Source organism: Perissodus microlepis, chromosome 14 (genome assembly GCF_051167445.1).
Source record: "Perissodus microlepis isolate ML-2025 ecotype Zambia chromosome 14, ASM5116744v1, whole genome shotgun sequence".
Taxonomy (NCBI): Eukaryota; Metazoa; Chordata; class Actinopteri; order Cichliformes; family Cichlidae; genus Perissodus; species Perissodus microlepis.
In genome coordinates this window covers 34,149,963-34,172,835 of record NC_140474.1, presented here as the reverse complement: position 1 = coordinate 34,172,835, position 22,873 = coordinate 34,149,963, and the positions used below count along the sequence as shown (strand labels likewise).

At 38.7% G+C, this 22,873-nt stretch overlaps 1 protein-coding gene across 1 annotated transcript in view; it reads left to right on the top strand.

Moving 5' to 3' along the window:
• ngef (neuronal guanine nucleotide exchange factor) overlaps positions 1-22,873 on the top strand; it is a 37,043-nt gene extending 14,170 nt beyond the window's left edge. Inside the window, exons 5-15 of the mRNA XM_084950383.1 lie at positions 5,005-5,255; positions 6,109-6,269; positions 6,371-6,523; positions 8,342-8,471; positions 14,479-14,553; positions 15,875-15,964; positions 18,040-18,197; positions 19,999-20,157; positions 20,789-20,868; positions 20,949-21,053; positions 21,187-22,873. Of these exons, the coding sequence (XP_084806509.1) occupies positions 5,005-5,255; positions 6,109-6,269; positions 6,371-6,523; positions 8,342-8,471; positions 14,479-14,553; positions 15,875-15,964; positions 18,040-18,197; positions 19,999-20,157; positions 20,789-20,868; positions 20,949-21,053; positions 21,187-21,401 (1,577 nt within the window). The 3' untranslated portion in view covers positions 21,402-22,873. The remainder of the gene's footprint in view (positions 1-5,004; positions 5,256-6,108; positions 6,270-6,370; positions 6,524-8,341; positions 8,472-14,478; positions 14,554-15,874; positions 15,965-18,039; positions 18,198-19,998; positions 20,158-20,788; positions 20,869-20,948; positions 21,054-21,186) is intronic.

Below are 22,873 nucleotides of genomic sequence, written 5' to 3'. Positions count from 1 at the left end.
CTAGAAAACCCTTTTGTATTTGTTTCTATATTATGGCTAATATAAGCAGTGGTAAGTCACACCATTCATGTAAGCTCTCTAACACTTTACTAACTCAATAATATGCATGATAAAATCTTCCTGTATGTTAATTCAGATCACTGACTGGTTAAGCAATTTTGTGCCTCTTATAGAGTTTCCTGGATTGATAGACTACTCCACACAGTCTAATTCACTTTGGATGATTTTTACAGGGATTAGTAGAAACTTACTCATGATGGCAGCATTTAAGAATATAATAAACAATTCTAAATCTTAAATGAAGAAGAGGAAGCCTGAAAATTAACTAAGAAGTGGAACAATACAGTACACATAGACTATATGTTTCTCCAAAGTCTGTGCATTTATTTTTGCTATGTGTGAGACTGTACTTTCACCCTGCTCTTATGTAATTCAAGTCCAGTGCTACACCCACAAAAGTAATCTGCAGTATATGACTGAGGAAGATTACACAACATGTTCCAATTTCTGCACCAGCAAACTTTCAGCCCACCTGTGAGAAGCACAGTTTAGCTGTGTTGGGGTGTCTGTAGCTCAGGATGCGGAGAGGTTCATCTTATAATTTGAAGGTTGGTAGTTTATATCCCTGGCTGCTCCAGTCTCCAGTCTGCATGCCTAAGTATACTTGGGCAAGATACTTAATCTCAAGGTGGTCTCTGAAGATATGCTACTCAAGTATAAATGTGTGTGAATGTTAGATAGAAAGCACTTGGGTGTAGGAAAAATAGTGCTTAAATGATTGTTTGGGTTTGGGATTGATTGTGTGTGAATGTGTGAATTTGTAAAGGGCTTTGAATGCTCAAGCAGAATAGAAACAAGCTATATGAGAACCAACCAGTCCAATTATTAATAACAAATTTTAATTATCCAGAGTTTCTATTAATATTTTGTTAGTATATATTTAAGTTTTTCTAAGGAGCTTGAAAAGTAAGTAAATGGACTTCTTTACGTTTTGTGAAGACGTCTCACCTCTAAACGTTTTCTTCAGTTCTAAAACTTATCCATGGAATGAACCAGTTTTTCTACTTCTTCGGTTTTGATTTTGACCCAGGTATCACCACATATCATATCAACTCAGTAGATAGAAACATAGTTCACCAGGAAAGATACAGGGAAGACTCAAAAGATAATGCACTGAGGAGCATATAAGCCTTAACACTGTTTAACGAGTTTACCAGAAGCCCCCCACACAGTCTGGTATCTAGTGTTTCACTCCCATCACCACCAGGAACAACAACTTGTGATGAATCAGAAAAGATGCACAGGAAAAAAGGTCAGACCCCAAGCAGGGAGAAAAACAGAATAACATAATATAATATGACATAACATAACACTGTTGTCACTCATGTAGCAGGATACTCAGACAAACTGATCCAGCCACACTCTCAGAGAAAAACTGGTTCAATCCAAAGACAAAACTACAAAATATGAACTAAGCAACATAGCGTATTCTGTGCAGTGCAGCACATTTGCACTACATTTCTTTAATGCAGAACCCAAACAGCCACTCTATAAATGCATGATGTAACATAGAAGAGCCACCTCAATAGGACAAGACTTAGCTGTACATCTGCAACTAAAGGATAAAGGTCATTCTTTTGAGGATGCCAGTGTTCACATTTTGGACTGAAAACTAAAAGGAGCCATCTATGTCCACTGTGAACAACCATCATTAAACAGCGAGGGTTTGTTATGACACCAACTGTCAGCCACCTACAATGCAGTTTTGAGATCATTTCCCAGGCGCCTCAAACCGCACTCACATCTTGGGTCAGGTGTCCTCAATAGGTCACAAAAAAGGTGGAGACAATATCTCACAATGGTTTCACTTGAAAATTCTGGTGATAATGACCCGTGCCGTTTTTCACACATTGGCTCGTGTGATGAGGCATATGATTAGGATAGTGGGTCAACGACCCTTTTAAGGGACAACACCCAGTATGGGTTTAAATACCTGGGACTCTCCACCATTTGATTTAGAACTGAATAAGCCTCCTGGATGAGAGGTGTCTTCTCAAAACTTAAAGAAGTCCAGTCACTTTCTTCCAAACTCCTTAGACTATCAAGGCCTGGATGACTGAGAACCTACACAGAAATTAAAAAATGTCATGAGAGTTTGATAATATAACAATACAAAGAGCATGCACACAAAGTAATTTAGACACCCCATTCTCAATAAATATTTGCCTAAATTCTGGATCGTGGTTCTATTGATTATTTGGCAACACCGACACATACTAATACCAAAAACAATTCCTGTATATTTTGGTTTTATTTTTATTTAATCTGTAAGTATCTTTGGTGGAATGGTGATTAGCACTGGCACCTCACAACCAGTGAATTGATCGATAGACTATATGACAGTTAATTTTGAGATAACTGCTAAAATAGACTTTTCCAAAAAATTTACAAATTACCACAGGGGAACAACTTACTGTAAATTAGCCACTGTTAGCCATCCCAAGCAGATGGGACATTAGGCCAGCTGGGTGACAGTGAAGTGTAGCCCTAAGCAGAAGCCCCTGGTACACCACCAGTCTCTGCACATTTCAAATTGATTTTCCCCATTCACACATCTGCTGAGGAAAAAACTCTTTAGCACATGTTTTCTATGAACAGCTTTCTGGACTTTCTGGACACCACTCGGGTACCTGAGTGGTGTCCAGAAAGTGACATGGACTTTTTGGGGTCTTGCTCAAGAGTGTGGGGAGCGGAAGATTGACAGCTGGATTGGGTAAAAGTGAAGCTCCCAATTTACCCTCACCTATGGTCACAAGCTTTGGGTAGTGACTGAAAGAATGAGATCGCAGACAGAAGCAGAGGAAATGAGCTTTATCCAAAGAGTGGCCATCAAAAAGTGGCCGTCTCTACGTCAAAAAGGGGCCAGGTGAGGTAGTTCAAGCATCTTACAAGGATGCCTCCTTGGTGAGGTGTTCTGGGCATGTTCTTTGCATCGGAACGCCTCTGTGTTTCTCCCAGTAAACTGGAGGAGGTGACAAGGGAGAGGAAGGTCTGGGCTTCTCTGCTTAGGTAGCTGCCCTTGTGACCCGACCACACATAAGCAAAAGAAAATTGATAGATGGTTTATTAAAACCTCCAAAACATGACCATCAAGAATTGAGTTTCAGTCTTGCATGCAGCTTCTCCCCTCCTGCCATTTCCCAAAACTATATCCCCATAGAGATTTTGTGTGCTCCCTTACCATAACAAACAAACCAAAAATGAGCAAAAATTGATTTAAGCTTAAAAATGTAATTAGGAAGAACAATACAGTATCCTCAACTAGGGATGGGTATTGATAAGATTTTCACATTTCCGATTCCATTTTCGATTCTGTTTAACGATTCGATTCTTTATCGATTCTTTTTTAAAAAGGAGAACACTAAGGTCGATTAGCTTAGAACTTTGTTTTATATCTTCTCTTTGAACAAGATAGAAATTTAGGAGTAACATGGCCTTACAAACCCAACAGTGAGATCTTAAGAGATCCATAGCCTACGGCTCTCCAATGGGGTGTCACAGGGTCCCCAGGAAAAAAAATTGTAAATGTAAAATAATAAAATAAATATTCTTCTGTAGCAATAACAAAGTATAACATAAATTATTCTGTAGCAATTACACAAGAATATCCAGTAATGTCCCTGCCTACAATTAAACACATTCACTTACCAAATCGGGACATCTGCTGTGGCAAATGGGTGCAAGCCTTTTACCACAAACTTAGTCACTGCTCTGTGACATTCGTCTATCCTGGCCTGAAAGGAGACACACCGGTAGACTGCAGCGAGAACTGCCAGCATCTGAGCCAACCAGACTCTGTCTGTCTCTCTCATCATGGTCACCTAAATGCAGCACACAGTAATGGCAGGTTTTGTAATAAGGCAGATCGCATTAACATAATATGCACTGTTAGTTGATTATTTACCTGCCGCATTAACAGGAGAGGACGTGCAAACGTTACCGCTGCTGCTGGGTTGAGATTCACGAGTCCGGAGCGGAATTAAAAACACGACATTCATTTAAGGTCATCGCGTGTTTTGTGAGCAAATGCTTTTGCATATTTGTAGTGTTTCCTCCCTTTGATGAAATATCTACTTTGCAAGTATTGCAAGTTGCCCTGTTGTCATCCGTTCTCGTAAAGTATAACCAAACTTTTGAGTGTTTGATCCGCCATGTTTCCTGCCAGGTAAATGACGCTCCGCAACGTGGTGATGTCATTTGGGGCGACTGGAATCGATAAGGGAATCGTTTGCAAAAATGGCAAACAATTCCAAGGGATTGAAACAGTGGGAACCGGTTGTCAACAAGAACCGGGTTTCGATACCCATCCCTATCCTCAACTGTACCTAAAAGTGAAATGTGGATTATTAAACACAAGGTCTCTCTTCTAAATGACTGTTTGTAAATTATATAAATGCCCCCAAACTCCCAAGTGTTAACTCATTTGATCCTGAATTAACACACTTGTCCACCCTAAATGGAAAACTCTAAAGTCAGTTTTATTTGTTGCTATCTATCCTCACTGTTTCTATCTGATTTCGCAGACCTTTTATCTGATTTAGTGGTCAGTTGAGCTAAAAGTGAATTATAGTATAGGTTTTGTGGTTTCTAACCAATTTCATTTTACAATGACATCTAGAAGTGATGGAATTTTAACTTGTTCTAACAGTGGCATACTATTATAGCACCACACTCAAATTCAGTGAACTCTTTAAAACAACCCTATAACAAATGTTTGTGAAGGCAGACTAAATGGTTAGGTGCTTGATTTTATACACTTGTGGCAATGGGACTAAGGAAACAAGTACATTTTCAGTTTAACTGACTAACCCAGAACTTTTATCCATATACAATAGTGTATGCCTTCTGTCTAGACACTGTATGAAAGAATGGTAATTGAAGCCACTGAAAAAATAAGTTGTATATGCATACTTCATGTGCACTAATCATTTTTTGACTCTTTAGCCTTCCTGTACCAGGAATACCGAGACACCTCCAAGCAGCAGGAGATTGAGCAGCGGCGTCAGCGTGACAACCTTTTTCCTGGGGTCAAGGCAGGGACTGTGGGGACAGACTCTGGTGTAATGTCTCCACCAGTGTTACAGCTGCAGCTGAGGAATAGTGCTCAGTCACTGACCTTGTGGCAGAACCTGGAAGCTGTGCAGGCAAGCGGTCTGCTTACTCAGTTACCACACAAAGAAATTATAATGCAAGAGGTGAGCAATTTTGTGAGGCCAAAGAGTTATTTGGATTGAGTAACGTTATTTATTACAGTAACATGTTTGATTTCAATGACGTCTTTAGAACAACTCCTTGTTTCACAAATGTTTGTAAAGGCAGACTGTATGGCGAGGGTCCTTTATTGCAAAGTGGGTTAAGTGTAACTAGATTATGTCTCTGTTATCTGAATTCACTTACCCTACAATGACAATCAGGATAAACAGTCACATGAAGCTGGTTATGAACTCGCTATATTAATCCAAGGCTTTGATTTTATTCACCTGTGGCAATGGGACTGAAAAAGGACTGCCCCACTATGTTTAGTGTACTTTATTAATCATAAATTTGGGAAATCCTTTAGAAAAAATACACTAAGCTCCAGGAAGTGTAACGATATGTACGTTTGACCTTAGCAGACTCAATCACAACAGGCACTTAATAAAGAGATCTTAGCATATGTGTGCATGCAAAACATATAAATGGCATACAAATAGACGAATGTACCAAGTGATACTAGAATATTTCAGTGTAGACCATAGCTTATGTGATAAGGTGGATAATCAATTAATTGTGGTGTTGGTCATTTGGTATTTGATCCTTCTACAAGTTAAAATTGCCCTGGGCAAGACACTGAACCCAAAAGTTGCTCCCAAGCAAACCACTAGAACTGGTGTGTGAATGGTTAGATAGTAAAAACACACTGTAAAGTGCAATGGTTAGAAAGGACTAAGTAAAGACTATTTGCCCAACTGGTAGACAGACTGACAATGCTGCTGAGAAACAAATTAAAAGACAGCTGCCCTGGTAGTGATTTGTTTATACTGTATTGAAATTTCCTTTTGTCCCTAGGCCATGTTTGAGCTGGTCACTTCAGAGGCATCCTACTACAAGAGTTTGGAAATTTTAGAGACACATTTCCTACGTAACCCTGTTTTAGTGAACACTCTAAGCCAGTCCGACATGCATTTTCTGTTTTCCAACATCGAGGAAGTGATGAAAGCCAGTGAAAGGTGGGACAGTATATGTTAACCAAAATCAGTTTATTAAGTCTTAACTGTGAAGTTTAGCCACACAATATCCTTGAGTTATAGAAATCTCATAATTTTTTCAGGTTCCTGATGGATCTTGAACACCGAATTGAGAAGTCTATTTTGATTCCTGATGTGTGTGACATTGTTTATTACCATGCAGCAAAACACTTCAATGTGTTTATCACATACGTCATTAATCAGGCGTACCAGGAGAAGAACTACAGACGCATTTTGTGAGTATTATATTTTATATGCCTTCTTCATACACAAATAGTTAAATTATGGAGTGTTGTATGAGTCATTTTTTTTGTTGTTGTTAGAAAAATATGAATGATCGTAATTTATATTTATTTACACTTATATTTTTTAAAAATTAATTTTTCATAGTGTTTTTGTTTCTGTTAAAACAACACAATATAGTTCCTGCTATTTTTGTAAGCATTGCTGTTAATGATAAATACATGCTTGGAATTAGAAAAAGTTTTAAAATAAATATCATCTGTTAATGTTTTAAGTCTCTGTTAAGCAAGTTTTTGTAATGACAAATGTTGAGAAAATGCAGTGTTGTTGGGTATGACCAGTACAATGGGAGAAATAATTATTTGATGCCTGATGAATTTTGTAAGTTTGCTTATAAATGAAATCTATTGTCTGTCTAGAGACAGACAAAATATCAACAAAAAAAAAAGATGCTTTTACATAAAAGTTATACATTTATTTGCACGCCATTGACTGAAATAAGTATTTAATCTCTAAGCAAAACATGACTGGATCAACTTTGGTTGCCAAGTACAACAGAAAGACATTTCTTGTAGTTGGTCACCAGGTTTCAGGAGGGATTTTGGCTTACACGTCTTTAAGGAAAGTCTTTAATAAACTCAATTTAACCTAACTTAACCTAACCTAACCCCTAACCTAACCTAACCTAACCTAACCCCTAACCCCTAACCCAATTTATGAAGCCCAGATTATTGGCTTAATCCCTTTCTAGCTTCTAATTTTTTTTCCTTTGTTTTCACTTCTTTCCAGATAATTGGGAAATTTTTTAAGGGGATTCTGGTTTCTTTCTTGCTTTTTTGAAAGTGTTTTTACATTGTCTTAATTAATGGGGTTCATATGTATGTCATTGTAGTGATTTTCAAAATGTGCTCTCCAAATGTTGTCAGTTTGGATAGGTAATGATTGTGGGTTGTTTGTATTGTAGCTTTTCCGCCTATCTCATATCTAATTTTGGTTTCATTTCATATACAAGTTTCATGGGAAAATAATTTTATTTGCTTTATTCATGCAAAAGGCAGTTCATATTTAATTGCATGTAAGACTGCTTTTTTTCTTCACAATGTTTGGTGTTAGCCATGTATTTTTATTTTTTATTTTGCATTCTTGTTCAAACGTTTAGTATTTTGCATTTAAAGGCTGCAGTTATTGATTTTATGTAGGTGGACACTAAAGGTTTGATGTCATTAGTGACCATATAGGGACCTTATTTGTATCATCTTTGGTAGGGCCATATTGCTTTTGGTTATATATGACTAAAAAGAGACAGAAGAAAGAGCTAGAGGTGGCAGAGATGTTAAAATTTTTATTGGGAGTGATGAGAATGGACAAGATTGGAAATGAATACATCCGAGGGGCACCTCAGATCGAATGATTTGGAAAGATGCTTTGCAATGAGGAAGGGTGAAAAGCAGAAGACGAGAGAGGAGATATATGTATGTAGTAAAGAAGGATATGCAGAAAGTGGGTATGCAAAAAAGGATACTAGGAACAGATTGAGATGGAGGCTAATGATTTGCTTTTATGAACCCTAAGGGGTGCAGCTGATTGCTCTTGATTCTAGTATGAATCTCCCTAAAGAACCTCCTTTTAACCTACCATTAAATATGTACAGGCCAAAGACATGTCATAGACATACTGCTGCACTGCCACTTTCCTTATCTCTCAACACATATAGAGATAAGGAGAAGAACATATAGTATATGGAGAACATATAGTATTCAAATAAGCAATGTGTTTGAATGTCCAAGTTCTGATTATGACTGTCTGTCCAGAGACGGAAACCAGCAATTTCGGGACACTATGGCTACACTAGAAAACCATTCATGTGTCAGGGGCCTGTCCTTTACATCTTTCCTCATCCTTCCTTTTCAAAGGATTACAAGGCTCAAGCTTCTTGTTCAGGTGAGTTTACCAACACTGTTATATCTATCTATCTATCTATCTATCTATCTATCTATCTATCTATCTATCTATCTATCTATCTATCTATCTATCTATCTATCTATCTATCTATCTATCTATCTATCCATCCATCCATCCATCCATCCATCCATCCATCCATCCTATACCATACCATACGTAGGGATGGAAATCGAGAATTGGTTCCAGTAGTTCAGTTCCTTGGAATTATTAGCCTGCTAGACAAAGCGTCAGAAAGAATTGGCTGAAATGCTAAAATTGGGAGTAAAACAAGTCACGTAGCATGTTGTGTAGCCTCCATAGTTCTTGTGGTGAAGACAGATACGTCTATACAGTTCTGTGTAGACTACTGGTAGGTGAATGAGGTGTCAGTCAGGGTGTTGGGTCTTTGACCCAGCATTTTTAGTTTATTTTGTATTCGTGATTCTTTCCGTTGCATCATGAAGATGTTTTAAGTTCAAGTTTATACAGATTAGTCTTGAGTTAGTTCTTTCATCCCTCAGAGATTATTTTTATTTCTGGTTCATGTTTTCATGTCTTTGTCTCATCCCTGTGTCTCCTCTGAGAGTCTGTCATGTCCTATGTGTATGTTTTCCCTGTCATGTCTCTGTTTATTCCCTCTCCGTCTCATGTTTGTGTTCCCTAGTTGTTTCTCGGTTCCTTAATTGTGTCTCTGTGTTTCATCTCCCTCACCTGTTCCCATTTTCCTCACCTTGTGTTTCATCCTTTGTCTCCCCGAGTCTGTTATATGCCTCCATGTTTTGTAGATCCCCATTTCTACTGTCAAGCTTGTGTGTCCTTGTCGATGTTCGTGCGTTCACGTACTTCCTGTTTTATTTTGACAGTCACTCGTCCTGTGCTCAATGTGTGCAGTAATGCTTCCCCTGTCTCATTATGTCTAATTTGTTCCCGTTGTGTTCCCATGTATTTCCACTTCCCTCATCACCCAGTGATATATATTGTCTCTGTCTTCCTCACCCCTTTGTCAGATCATCTGTTCATCTTCCTCACGTGTTCCAGGTTTTCATGTTTCTAGTTTCATGTTCCTTGCTTCATGTGTCACATCCTTAATGATTTAGTTCATGCCCAGTTAATGTTTCCTAGTGACCTCTTGTCATTGTTTTGCATCTTTATTTAGCCTCAATAGCCTTAAAACCTAGTTTTGCCCTCAGAATGTCTGCATTTGGGTCTTTACTACAGCAATGACAGCAGCTGCAGCCAGTGACAGTGTCACAGTTTGACGTTTACTCCATGCCCCAGGTCCTGGATCGGTTTGGCACTGCTTGTTTTTTCACAACATTGGATTTAACTAAGGACTACTGGTAGATTACCTTGCCTCTATAGTTCAAGGAAAAACCAGCCTTCTGCACTCTGTACGGTTTGTAAAAATAAGTCACAGTTCTGTTCGGCTTGTTTGAAGCCCCAACCACCCTTCAATGCCTTATGGGTGTTGTGTCATGCTGCATATCCTTCCATCTACTTGGATGACGTTATCATCACCAGTGGAATCTGACCAGAGTATGTGAGTAGCCACAGTCCTGGAGTCTCTGAGGCTCGCAGCCAACCCAAAGAAGAGTGCAGTAGGACGGCCAGATTTACAGTATCTGGAGTACCACTTAAGAAGTGGTCAGATACACCCTCAGATAGAAATAACAGCAGCCTTCACATTCTGCCTGCATCCCAAGTTACTACTGGTGGTTCATGCCCGACTTAGTTGACCAGCCCCTCACAGATCTGGTCTGGTGAACAGAGCAGTGGCAGGCAGGGTTTGTGCAAGTAAAGAAGGCTCTTTATGGGGAACGCCTGCTCCACAGTCCTAATGTTTCCCTACCTTTCATTCTGCCTACTGATGCCTGAATAAGGGGCTGGGGGCAGTACAGTGGAAAAGGAGTGCTTGGCCATGCAATGGGCAGTCGACTATCTTCGTTATTGCCTCCTGGGCAACCCTTTTACCCTCTGTTCAGATCCCGGCTGCATTCACTCCATCGCATGAAGAATGGCAATACCTGGATCAACCAGTGATATCTGGCTCTCCAGTCTTTTAAGTTCAAGGTGATCCATAGGCCATGGGCGCAGATGGTTGTGGCTGATTTCCTAAGACAGGTTATTTGAATATCTGAATTTAAGTAGGATGCAGGAACTGGGGTGTGTAGAGCAGCAAAAGGCAGCTGTCCCCAGTTTGGAGAGTTTCCTGTCTGACAACAGCCTAAACCAATGGAGTCATAGACAACATTGTTGCATACTTTGTCTCTTTCAGACAACAGTTCAGTAAATATTTTCCAGGGACAGCAGAAGTGAATAGCTGGATGAGAAACGGCATCAGCATCAAAGCATCTGACATGTCTGAAGATTTTACAGTTGTTCAGCAGGAGAGTTTAATAGAACTGTCTTGTGACGAGACACTGAAGTCCCCTTTCAGAAATCAGACATGGTTGGACTTTTGGATACAGCTGCCCAGTAAATACTTTAGGGAAAGCCATGCACTTTCTTTTTCCATTTGTGACAAGCATGTTGAATGCTAAATCAAATCTCAGACTGAAGCTGACCTCAACTGACCTTTATATCACTGAACTGTCTGGAGCCATGCCCATTCTTTTCATTTGGTATGTAGGCTGTTTCCAGGAGCCAGGAGCATAAACCAGCTGTACTCCACTGAACCATCCAAGATGTGCTCTCAGTGGCAGGGGAACAATATGAGAACAGCCCCACCAAGGGTGGTGACAGAGCATATTGGAGAAAGCGGCAACTTATAATAACAATGCTCAGTGGCCCGTGGAGCTAATAACAGACCAAAGTAACCTCCCTAAACAGGATTAAGTAACCATCATAATGAGAAGACATCCAAGAAATAGACTCAAGCATGAAGAGCTGGACAGCTTGAAGAGTTGGACAGTTCTTACATGTACATCTACGGTCTAAAGAAGTTAACTGCACCTGGCAGCACAAATGAACCAGCTGTTAATGGATGAGACATACCCAGACTGGCTAAGTGAAGGCAGGACAGTCCTAAACCCTAAAGACCTTCAACACTACATGAAAGATCCTGTCATTGTAGCAGCTAAGATGAACAGCTATATGGCTCAGAAAGGGATAGACAGAAAAACCAGAGGGGCAAAGCTATATCTACTGGTAGATAAAGCAGTCACTCGAGACCATAAAACCAGACCAACCTGTGCACTGCCTGGATGGACTATAAAAAAGCCAGTGGCTCAGCCTATATTGGTCTATATTTATTTACTTCTATTTATTTATTTATTTAATCGTTTGCAAAAATGGCAAACAATTCCAAGGAATTGAAACAGTGGGAACCGGTTGTCAACAAGAACCGGTTTTCGATACCCATCCCTAAAGAGGAGGAACCATCATGGAAGGATAGGCCCCTGCACAGTATGTACCACCGGCAGATAGAGGAATTGGCTGACATCCAGAAATCCTACCAGTGGCTGGACAAAGCTGGACTGTTAGACGAAATCAAGCTGTATGCCTGGAGTGAAGGAGACATCACTCCAGGCCACCTGGAGTGATGTAGTGCACAGAGGCACTAATCATGGTAGGAGAGGAACAAGTTCTGAGCACAAGATCCATAGAGGCTGGGGTCTATCACACCAGGCAAGACCCCAGGTGCAGGCTGTGTAAAGATGCTCCTGAGACAATCCAGCACATAACAGCAGGGTCCAAGATGCTAGCAGGCAGGAACATACATGGAACAACATAACCAAGTGGCTGGCATAGTATACAGAAGTGTCTGTGCCGAATATGGCCTGGAAGTCCAGAGGTCAAAATGTGAGACACCCCAGGGGTGGTGGAGAATGACCGAACTAAGATCCCGTGGGACTTCCAGATACAGGCGGACAAAATGGTGGTGGCTAACCACTGGACATAGTAGTGGTAGACATGCAGAATAAGACGGCTGTAGTGATAGACGTAGTAATACCAAGTGAGAGCAACATTAGGAAGAAGGAACACACTGAGTTGGACTGATTGACGCTGTTTGGTTATTTCTAACCAAACAGTGATCCAGGAGCAGGTGGCAGTGAGGAATGCTGGTTCTCACTTCATCCACAGTTCCCATATGCGTTGTAAATAACCTCCCTCAGTGGGTTTGCTGGCATAGTAACAACCAATCCATTCTGTGTTATCAGTTATGTATGGTTTGTTCCAGTATCCCTATCCCACTACTCATCAGTATGTCCTGTTTCCTGAAAACTTGACGTGGACCTTGTTAATCTGGGCAATATCTGAGTCAGTTAGACTTCAGTTATTTGTCTCTCGTTCACACTTTGAGGTAGGCTTAGGTACCATGGGGGACCATGATTTTGTTCCAAAGACAGTGTTGCATAAACACACACCTCAAACAAACAAACACACACACAAACAAGGGGTTCTTAAACAGTTTAAGCTGCTTTGGTGTAAATCAAATTAACAACAGGTTCACTAGATGCGTAACAAGACAATTCCTCAAAAGGTGAAAGCCACTGACATTTTTTTCCTGATTGTTTTTTCACTATTTTTTGCCAGTGCCACTACTTGTAGCATAAGAAAACAGAAAGTTACTCTAGGTCAGGGGTGGCCAACTCCGGGCCTCGAGAGCCGGTGTCCTGCAGGTTTTAGATGTGTCCTTGATCCATCATAGCTGATTTAAATGACTAAATTGCCTCCTCAACATTTCTTGAAGTTCTCCAGAGGCCTAGTAATGAACTAATCATGTGATTCAGGTTTGTTGATCCAGGGTGATATCTAAAACCTGCAGGACACCGGCTCTCGAGGCCTGGAGTTGGCCACCCCTGCTCTAGGTCTTCAACCTATCAGCAGGACCGGTATCTGCTCCTCTGTGCAAGGAGGCACAGGATGAGTTCAAGGATAAGCCAGCAAGCCAGTGGTGTGAATGTCTCTAAACAATCAGAAACAGACTTCATGAATGTGGCCTGATGGCCCCACATCCTGTAGTAGACCCTTCTACTCTCTACCCAGAATTCTGGATCTCAGTTGGTATTGCCAGGTCCCCCACTGGTGCCCTGTGGTTTTTACATATGAGAACAGGTTTGTTCAGAGCACATGTTACAGATGTGAAAGGGTCTGGAGAAGCTGGGGAGAACATTATACTGCCTATAACATCATTCAGTATGACCACTTTGATGGGTCAATGATGGTCTGGGGTGGCATATCATTGAAGGGACGTACAGACCCCTACAGGCTGGGCAAAAGCACCTTGAGGTCCAGGGTTATCAGGATCCTTGGACCCATTGTCAGACTCTACACTAGTGTAGTGGTTCATGGGTTTCTCCTGATGCACAACAATGCCTAGTCTTATGATGCTAGAGTATGCAGGCAGTTCCTGGAGGATGAAGGAATTGATACTATTGACTGGCCCCCACACTTACTTGAATACAGTAGAACACCTCTAGGACATTATCTTTCACTCCATCCAATGCCTCCAGGTTAGACCTCAGAATCTTTCATTTTGACTGCACACAGAACAAGGGACTGTCAAAATAAAACAGGAAGTAATGAACACAGAGACCAAGACTAAGAGACAAGAGACAAGACTGAGGGGACAGAATGGGGATATAAAAAGGAAATAAAAACAACCTTGCGGTAACTCAATGCAGAAATAACTGGGACATAACAATGACACTATAATAAAAAGTCAGAATTACAACAGTACAAAATGTAAAAACTATAATACAAAGATAATCAAAACTAGAAACCACTAAGCATCCCCAAAACTCAAAACGGACCATCACAAGTAGCCTGCTGTTTTTTTGTTTCAGTTTGACTTTTTATAGGTGAATAGTTTTACATTCCATCAAATGATGTGGTCCTTTCTATCCTAACTAACTTTAAATTTCAACATTATCTACCATGCTGTTTTTTTCCAGTGAAATCTGATGTGATTTTGAAGTGTTCCTTTAACGTTTTAAGCAGTGAACGTTTGCAAAGAAAATGTATATGATGATGATGATGATGATGACCACTTTGTCTTCGACAGAACATTCTGAAAAAAGCTGAAGAAAACTCAGAGAGGGAAGCAAATGCCATAAAAGCACATCATGAACTGGAGAAGGTGAGCAACATTTTTCTTTTTATTTCCTTTTTAAGTGTTTGATTTTCTAATAATTAATTGATTTATGACACTATTACTACTGCCCCATTTTAAAAACATTTTTAGTTGAACTTGAACTTGGTGGCAGCAACATGTCTCGAAAAAGTTTTGACAAGGTTTATTACTGTGTAGCGTCATCGACTTTTCTTTTAACAACAGTCTGGAAATGTATGGGAACTGAGGAGAAGAATGCTTTCCCATTCTTGTCTGATATAAAATCCTAAGAGATACAATCAAAAGGTCTTATTTCCCATTTTGTTTCATTATATGTTTAGTGTTTTCAGTTAGTGAGAAGTCTTGACTGCAGGCAGGTAAATCTAGACTCTTATACGATGAAACCTTGATTTTTAAAAATATCTACAGTAAGCAGTTCAACATTTTTAAAATGCAATTCACATAAGGTATTATCTGGATGAGCGCATATGTTGTTGTATATACCTTGGTGTGCAAGGTGGCCAGTATCACTAATGAGGCCTCATATTGTCAGAGATGCAGGCTTTTGAAGCAAGCTCCCATTAGTCAGATGTTCGCTCTTGTTTTTAGACTGAAGGATACAATGAATATCATTTAAAAAACAAATTTCAAATTTTGATTCATAATGCTCTTTGCACGATAGAACTTTTAGGTCAAACTAGTACGGTAACTTTTGTACCACTGGTGCAATAGTAAAATTCCAATGGTTCCTGAAAGCAACAACTCTGTGCTTTTCACTGATATTTGGGTCATTACAGTAATCCCAGTCAAGGTGCCACATTAAAATCATTACAGATGTTTTAAAAAAATGTTGCAAAATAACTGTCTGACACCAGCGACATGTTAGGCTTTAGAGTATTAAACTGTATTTTTGGACGGCCAGTTTTGTGGAAACTGGTGAACCACATCTTTACTTTTGCTAACTTGTCTACAGCAAGTTAAACTAATTAGCTGCAAAATGTTCCTCCCCTTGTTTCTTTTTAGCATTACTTTTTCAGGCTTTTGTCAACTTTTTAGAGAATGTAACAAATTCAAAGTGATTAAATATTTTCATGAAATAGTCAAATGTTTTATTTTATACTTATTTCATTCCTTGTGTTGTATTGTAGCTAAAATATTGGTTTATGAGATCTGCAGGTATTTGAATTCTGTTTAATTCCATTAAAATGTTATAGAGTTGGGGTTGCAATATATACAACATCACATAATAATATAAGACTATGGACAGTTTGAATTTATGTTTAGTCTTTTCCTGTTTTATGGGGTAAAGCATTTTTTTCTTTGTCTCTAATTTTTGTTTCTTTCTCAGATTGTAAAAGAGTGTAATGAAGGGGTGCGAAAAATGAGTCGCACCGAGGAGCTTATCAGCATTGAAAAGACACTTGAGTTTAAATCCAAGGTAAAATACATGTTATTGTAACAAGCTTTTTCAATCAAGGGGGAGTATGTTGGTTTTTGGACCGAAGTGCAGACTCATTAGACAGAGTGAATAAACAAAAACTAACTTTGTTTTGTAGTTGGTCACCAGGTTTGCACACATCTCAGGAAGGATGCTGGCCCATGTCTTTTTATAGAAACTCACAGCACAATGACTTTCTTGCCTGCCTCTTGGCAACTCAAAGGTTCAGCTAACTCCACAGGTTTTCTTTAGGATTGAGATCCTCGTTTAGGTGGCACTCTCACTTGGTGTTGACTTTCTGCAGTACAGTATCATTTTTAGTCAATTGGTGTGTAACTTGGCCAAAACAATGTCGGACTCTATAGTTTTCTCTGCTCCCCTTCCCAGTTCCCCTTTAGTCACTCTCTGTCTGTCTGAGTGGTGTCCAAAACTGATGTGGACTTTAAAGTTAATTGAGAAACTTTCTGGGGAAAACCTGGTCTTGTTAGAAGAGACATCCATCGCACTTTGAATGGAGCTGTTTATGTGTATTATTTCATAATAATATTTAAATTTACAATAATGAGGAACTCATTTCATCAACAGTAGATGTCTTTCTGAAAGTGCTGTAGCTAAGGGTTCTCTTTAGCATTATAGCCAGGATGACAAAAAGTCAGAGTTCTGTTGAGTCAAAGCATAGCAGCAATCATCATTGGAGTTAATTATTGCTTGGGCCACATTGAGTGCTCTGCATCTCACCAGACTGAAACACAATAGGACTCTAATGGGATACGTGGAGATGATAATTACTTCCTGTTTGGAAGTGAGGTGGTAGAGAACCATCATCTCTGCTTTTCCAGCTGAGCTCCATGTGTGGAGAGGGGTTTCTGGAGGGAGTCTGAATCCAGTGAGTTCATAATGGCCATAATCATTCTGTCACCAAGCCAATGCTAGGCCAAGATGCACTTGCTGGACACAAAAGGTCAGCATTAAGGGTCAGTCTGCACTAAGATAAAAAGATTTCATACCAGGAAGCAGACACCAAGCTAAGAACTGTTTTAGACCATTAAATTGGGACTGGGACTGTAACAATCTGGTTGTGACTGTGGAGAAACGTCAGCCTTAAGATGACAGCTGTGAATGACGGCATGGGCTACAGGTTCGATAGAAAGGGAGGACCAGGGGACTGTGAAAAACACTTTTTTCCCCAATATTTTTAGTTGAATCTATGATCATCACATATTTATCAATGATAACACAGTTTGAAGGGCATAGAATAGAATATTTTTTCTCCCAAAAGGTGATTACCAAATAGCTATTAGCTGAAAACTTGGGATATTTTGGCATTATGTGGAACACATTTGAAATTTGAGGAAACGAGCAAGTGGATGGTAAAAGAAGAAGTGGCATAAAAACTGATCTGCAGTAGATGAACAGTACCTGAAAGTACCTAAAAGTCATGTCCTTAAAAATAGGAAACAAAAAACATTCAGCAGAGACCTGACACAGGAGAAGAGAGATGCATGTCCACTAAAGCCTCATCAGACATGGTCTTAATGGTAGGGTACTTCTGGTAATGAGGATACAATTACCATCCTAATCATCAATGCTTCACAGAGGTCAAGTAGCAGACTCCTTTTAACATCGGGAGTTAGGTTTTCTTGCTCAAATTGCAGCAAAGAAAACACCTAACGGAGATCAAGAACTGTTTGACCTTCATTTGTTAATTTGTTGCAAGACATGCAGCAAATGAGAAGTCTGAGGAGAATTCTGGTCAAGTTCTGGTTCCAACATGTACCTGTTTCTTTTTGACACAGAGAGAAAATGTATTGTTTCAGATAATTGATTTAGATTTATGGACATCTTGAGCTGGCTATTATTCTCATTGTTAATTAAACATTAATTATTAATTAATAAACAGTTGTGTTTATCTCTGTGACTGAAATGTTTTCCATATCACCCAAAGCAACTGCTTGCTCTTTGCTTGTGGGTAAATGGCCACTGCTAGGTTCATTGAATTTCCAAATGTATTCTGTTTTGGAATAATTCAGTAAGTCTGTACCCCTTTTTGTTTGTTATTTCTCTTAACCTTGTAGTCTGTGCCCATCATTTCCCACTCACGCTGGTTGCTAAAGAAGGGGGACGTACAGCAAATGGGTGGACCAAAGAGTACTAGGACCATGCGAAGCCGTAAGCTCTACCAGCCTGTCTACCTGTTCCTTTTCAATAATCTGTTGCTGGTCACCAAACGCAGGTAAGCATTTAGTAAAGTACTCTAACACAATAGTTTTGTAAATTTTTTGAATAGATATTTAATTGGCACCTGACATGGATTTAGGTTCAGTTCTGAATTTCAGTCTTTTAACAAAAACCTTTATTTGCTTGGTCAAATATAACACTTCTTAAAAATCTCATCAACCAAACTAAACATCCGGGGTATACCCACAGCCGAGTGTGGGTATACCCCGGACCCCCCATCAAGCCAGACCAATATATAAATTCTATAAAATCTATAAATAATTATACAATATATACACATTAAGTGTGTCCTTCAATTTCCTAATTGGGAACATCTATACATTTTTAAAGTTAATTAATTAGGTTTTCCAATTGCCTGATTGGATTTTTTTCTACTGATTGGTGGAGCCTCTCCTTATTACCATACAAATACATTACATGTTACATGCTTAATATTATTTTACACACATATCCAACATATATCCAAATGTTTAGATTGAATTGATAGAATTGTTATTGGCAAACGAGATGAAGATGTGTTTGAGAAACTGCAGCAAGAGCTATGCAATTGCAAGACACCGTGAACAGATTGAACACCAAAATGTCAGCATGAGAGAGGGCTATCCTGTGGATACAGTGAGACAAAGAACGCAGAACCAAACACATGCAAGATGAAGCAGTAAGGCTTACAACCAAAACACAAGCAAAATACACCTTGTACACATTGTTTGTACAGACAAAGAATGTGGACAAGGTGTAACAGGATGAGAAAAAATCATCACTGCCCTGCTTACAACAAAAGATTCAATTGAATTTTATTCATACAACGCCAAATCACAACAACAGTTCCCTCAAGGCACTAAAAAAGTTGATTCTGTTCATCTGGACATTTCTCCCATTGGAAAAAAAAGAAAAGGAAGAGATGGCATACTTTTTAGAGATCTTTTTTCTTATATCAAGTCACTCACTGTATTACTTCTTATTAGAAGTGAGGAAAAGAAAATCCCAAATGTAAGTGAAGAACAGTGTAACATGGAGATCTTTTTCTTGTTCATGGATAGTAGGATTCATAACATAACATAACATAACATAACATAACATAACATAACATAACATAACATAACATAACATAACATAACATAATTTCCTTAGGGATTATTAAGGTATTCTGATTCTGATTCCGGATCATGTTCAGTAAGACACTTAGTTATGTTTGTGGTGTGATATACATGTAGTAAATTGTTTGGCTGTGCTTGGTAGGGCATATATGTTGATGTCCACTGGACCGTTGTGTTGTAGCTTGTATTTTGCCCCTCTGGTGTTCCTGCTAATTTCTTTCTGGAACAGGAGGGTCGAACCTACAACACGCTAGCTTAAGATTAGCTAGTCTAGACTTCAGATAAGCGGAAGAAAATGTATCGATGAGTTATTGTTTTGTTATTTTAGATTTTAACTCTTATTTAAGTGATTTTTATGAATTTTTGAACAGCTTGCATCATTCATAAACGGTATACAAATTTTCTTAGTTTCTTATTTTTAGACTAGTCAATTAGTCTACCTTTTTTGCTAGTTTAGTCAATTATATAATTATATAATAAACTGATATTCCCTCCTACTGTACTGACGATAAATTAAATAATGTGTTTAAAACAGCTTCACTAAAAACTAAAAGCTATCTTTACTAAGGATTACTGTTTAGACTACTTTACTAAAGTGTGCCAAATAAAGTGGAAACTGCGAAATGTTTAGATTACAACAGATCATTTTACTGTTGCTCTGTAAAACAGGGGATATTAATTCTGTTACACTGTTACCAGTGGGGACAAGTTCCAGGTTATTGACTCCTGTACACGGGCCATGTTGAGAACAGAAGATCTTGAAGACCAAGGTCAGCAGCTGGCCAATGTTTTTAATCTTAAGCTGCTTGAGAACCAAGATGAGCGTGAGGTCAACTATATGCTCAAGACCTCCAGTATGTGAGTATTCAGAGAAGAATCCTCTTAGGATTCCATTAAGCAGTTTCTATCATGTATTCTATTTCCATTATTTGTAAAATACAGTGTAAAGACAGGAAAAATATGACAAGGCAAGAAAAATATTGCGACAGTCAAGAAACCTAAAGGACTGGGCCCTCCTTTGTATGTGAGCAAACTTTCAAAAATTGTTTAAGTAAAGCAATTTAGTCCTTCTGAAGCTTTTTAGCACTTCTGAAATGTCTCCAGTTATGCCACAGAATGGGTGAAATCATGAACTTCATTGTAGTTTGTAAAGAAATTTCCATAAGTTCATGTAGGAAACAAGTCTGTGCATGATATTGATAAGCTGAACTACTGAGACAAACTAAAGTGTACATTTGCCTGGATCATTAAATGCAGAGTAAGTGCAAGTCAGTGGGGAGCAGGAATAATCATGCTCCAAGTATGGTCCAAGAAATCACATGTTCTACAATTCCCTCTATGGAAGGAGTCATGGCATTGGCTTGGATCTTACAGGTTTAAACTGTTTTGTATGGACTGTCTGCTTGAAAAAAAAGATGAAAATACCATAAAGCAACGTGGTAGTCGGTTTTCTTTAAATGATTATTAATCAGTACTATCATGTGGGCAGGAGTGATAAGCTTCGATGGATATGTGCACTCACTCCTAACCGGCGCACACGCTTTATGTCTACTAGTGCCCACCAACCAGGTGAGACAGAATACGGAACCCACAAGTAAATTTCTTTGTCTGTGTAGACATGAATTTAAGTTGTCTATGACTTTTATCAGATTCTCCACAGGTGCAGTGTATTCAGTCATACTCAGCTCAGGAACCAGATGAACTCTCTACTGAAATGGCTGATGTTCTGAACCTCCTAGAGAGAACAGATGATGGTGTGTAGATACAAAATCTGCTTATGTTTGTTATCAAACACAATTGCTTTTTCTACCTGATACGTTTTGGTTTCTGCATTATTTTCTGTAATTTTGTCTTTGGTCACCTTGGGTCTGGTCTTCTTTATTCCAGGCTGGATGATGGGTGAACGGCTCCATGATGGTGAAAGGGGATGGTTCCCTAGTCGAGTAGCAGAGGAAATCCAGAACAAGGAAGTCCGAGCTCAGAACCTGAGAGAAGCCATCAGGATCCAACAGGCCCATGAAGGTGGCCTTCATGCTGGAGCCAAGATTGGCGTAAGGGCAGGAAGACATGCACCAAAAGGCTCCATCTTCTCCAAATCATGAACTAATCAAATGGGGGCAGCAGTGAAGAATAGCAGTTAATTTATAACAGTAATGTAACTTTATTTTTAGACAATTTCATCGTATGCCCTCACAACAGTAAATCTTTTTGAAACTCCACAATTGTAGCGTGAAAAGGGAAAAAAAATATAGTACTTGAGTCAAAAACTCAAACCAGTGATATTCTTTCAGGGCAAGCAAGGCAGATAAAACTAAAACTAAAAGTCACCATGCACAACTGGTGCAAGAAATGCTTCATATTGCATAAATGTTTACATGTGTTTGCAGGACCGCACATTTGTGTGCAATGGATTAATAAGTTAAATGTTGTCAAACCCCCTTATTGAGAAGGTTTTAAAACTGTAAAGCTGTAGTCATTTCATTATAAAGTTACTTTCATTACACTTACATAAAAAGACCCAACACACTACAAATGGACAAAATGATGAAAAGATCTTCATCAATTTACAGAATTTACGGAAACTATAACAATAAAAACAAAGAACGCTTTGTTTTGTTTCTCTTTGGCGGTCAAGCTATCTATCACTGTATATTATAAAGTAATGAAGTTTTCAATTATTAAATTAAATCTTGTATCAGCAACCAAGAAGGAGGACCTAATGCTGACTTCAGTTTAATGAGTTCAACAGAATGCATTCAAGAACTAAAATGTACTCAGAAATAAGATTCCTAGTGTTCATTTAAACTCACTCTGTTTTGTCTCTAATGACTGCCCCAAGTTTCACATACAATAAGCTCTACCCTCTTTAGACTGACAACCAATGAAAAAGAAATTTGACAACTTCTGATTACAACATTGCCAGTGATTTGTATGTCAAGACCACTCTGCTGCTCTCCATTTCTCTATAACCATCATTATCTGCTTGATACGTTGCAGACCTGTACTATAATTGTGATAAACATTTTCTGCACTTTAAATGTGTACGTATATATATATATATATATATATATATATATATATATATATATATATATATATATATATATATATATATATATATGTACAAATACAAGTAATTAAAAACCACATGCATGGCTTTTGTTGTACAAAAAGGGGCTATTTTGTTTCTAGTGTGTGTTGAACACACATAGTTCTCCTGATTTTCTCCTGATTTCTGGTCTACCACAATAACCTCAAGCTGCAACTCTTGTTTGCTGTCAAAGAAAAAACTATTCGGAGTGAAATAGCACATAAAACACAAAATTTCATGAAAACAAACACAAAAGGGTAAAAAAAAAAAGCAAAAGCAATTAATTTTAAATTAACTGTCTAGAATGTAACTATGAACAGCTATTCACTATGCATGATTCCAAAATTCTGTTATAATATAATGTTTGTGCACAGTAATGAAGCATTTTCATCCTTGGATCTAAAGGATTACAATGAGCAATTTGTAAGATGTATACTAATGTTAATAAAAACAGATGTGTGAAACTTGCTGATATCAACTGAA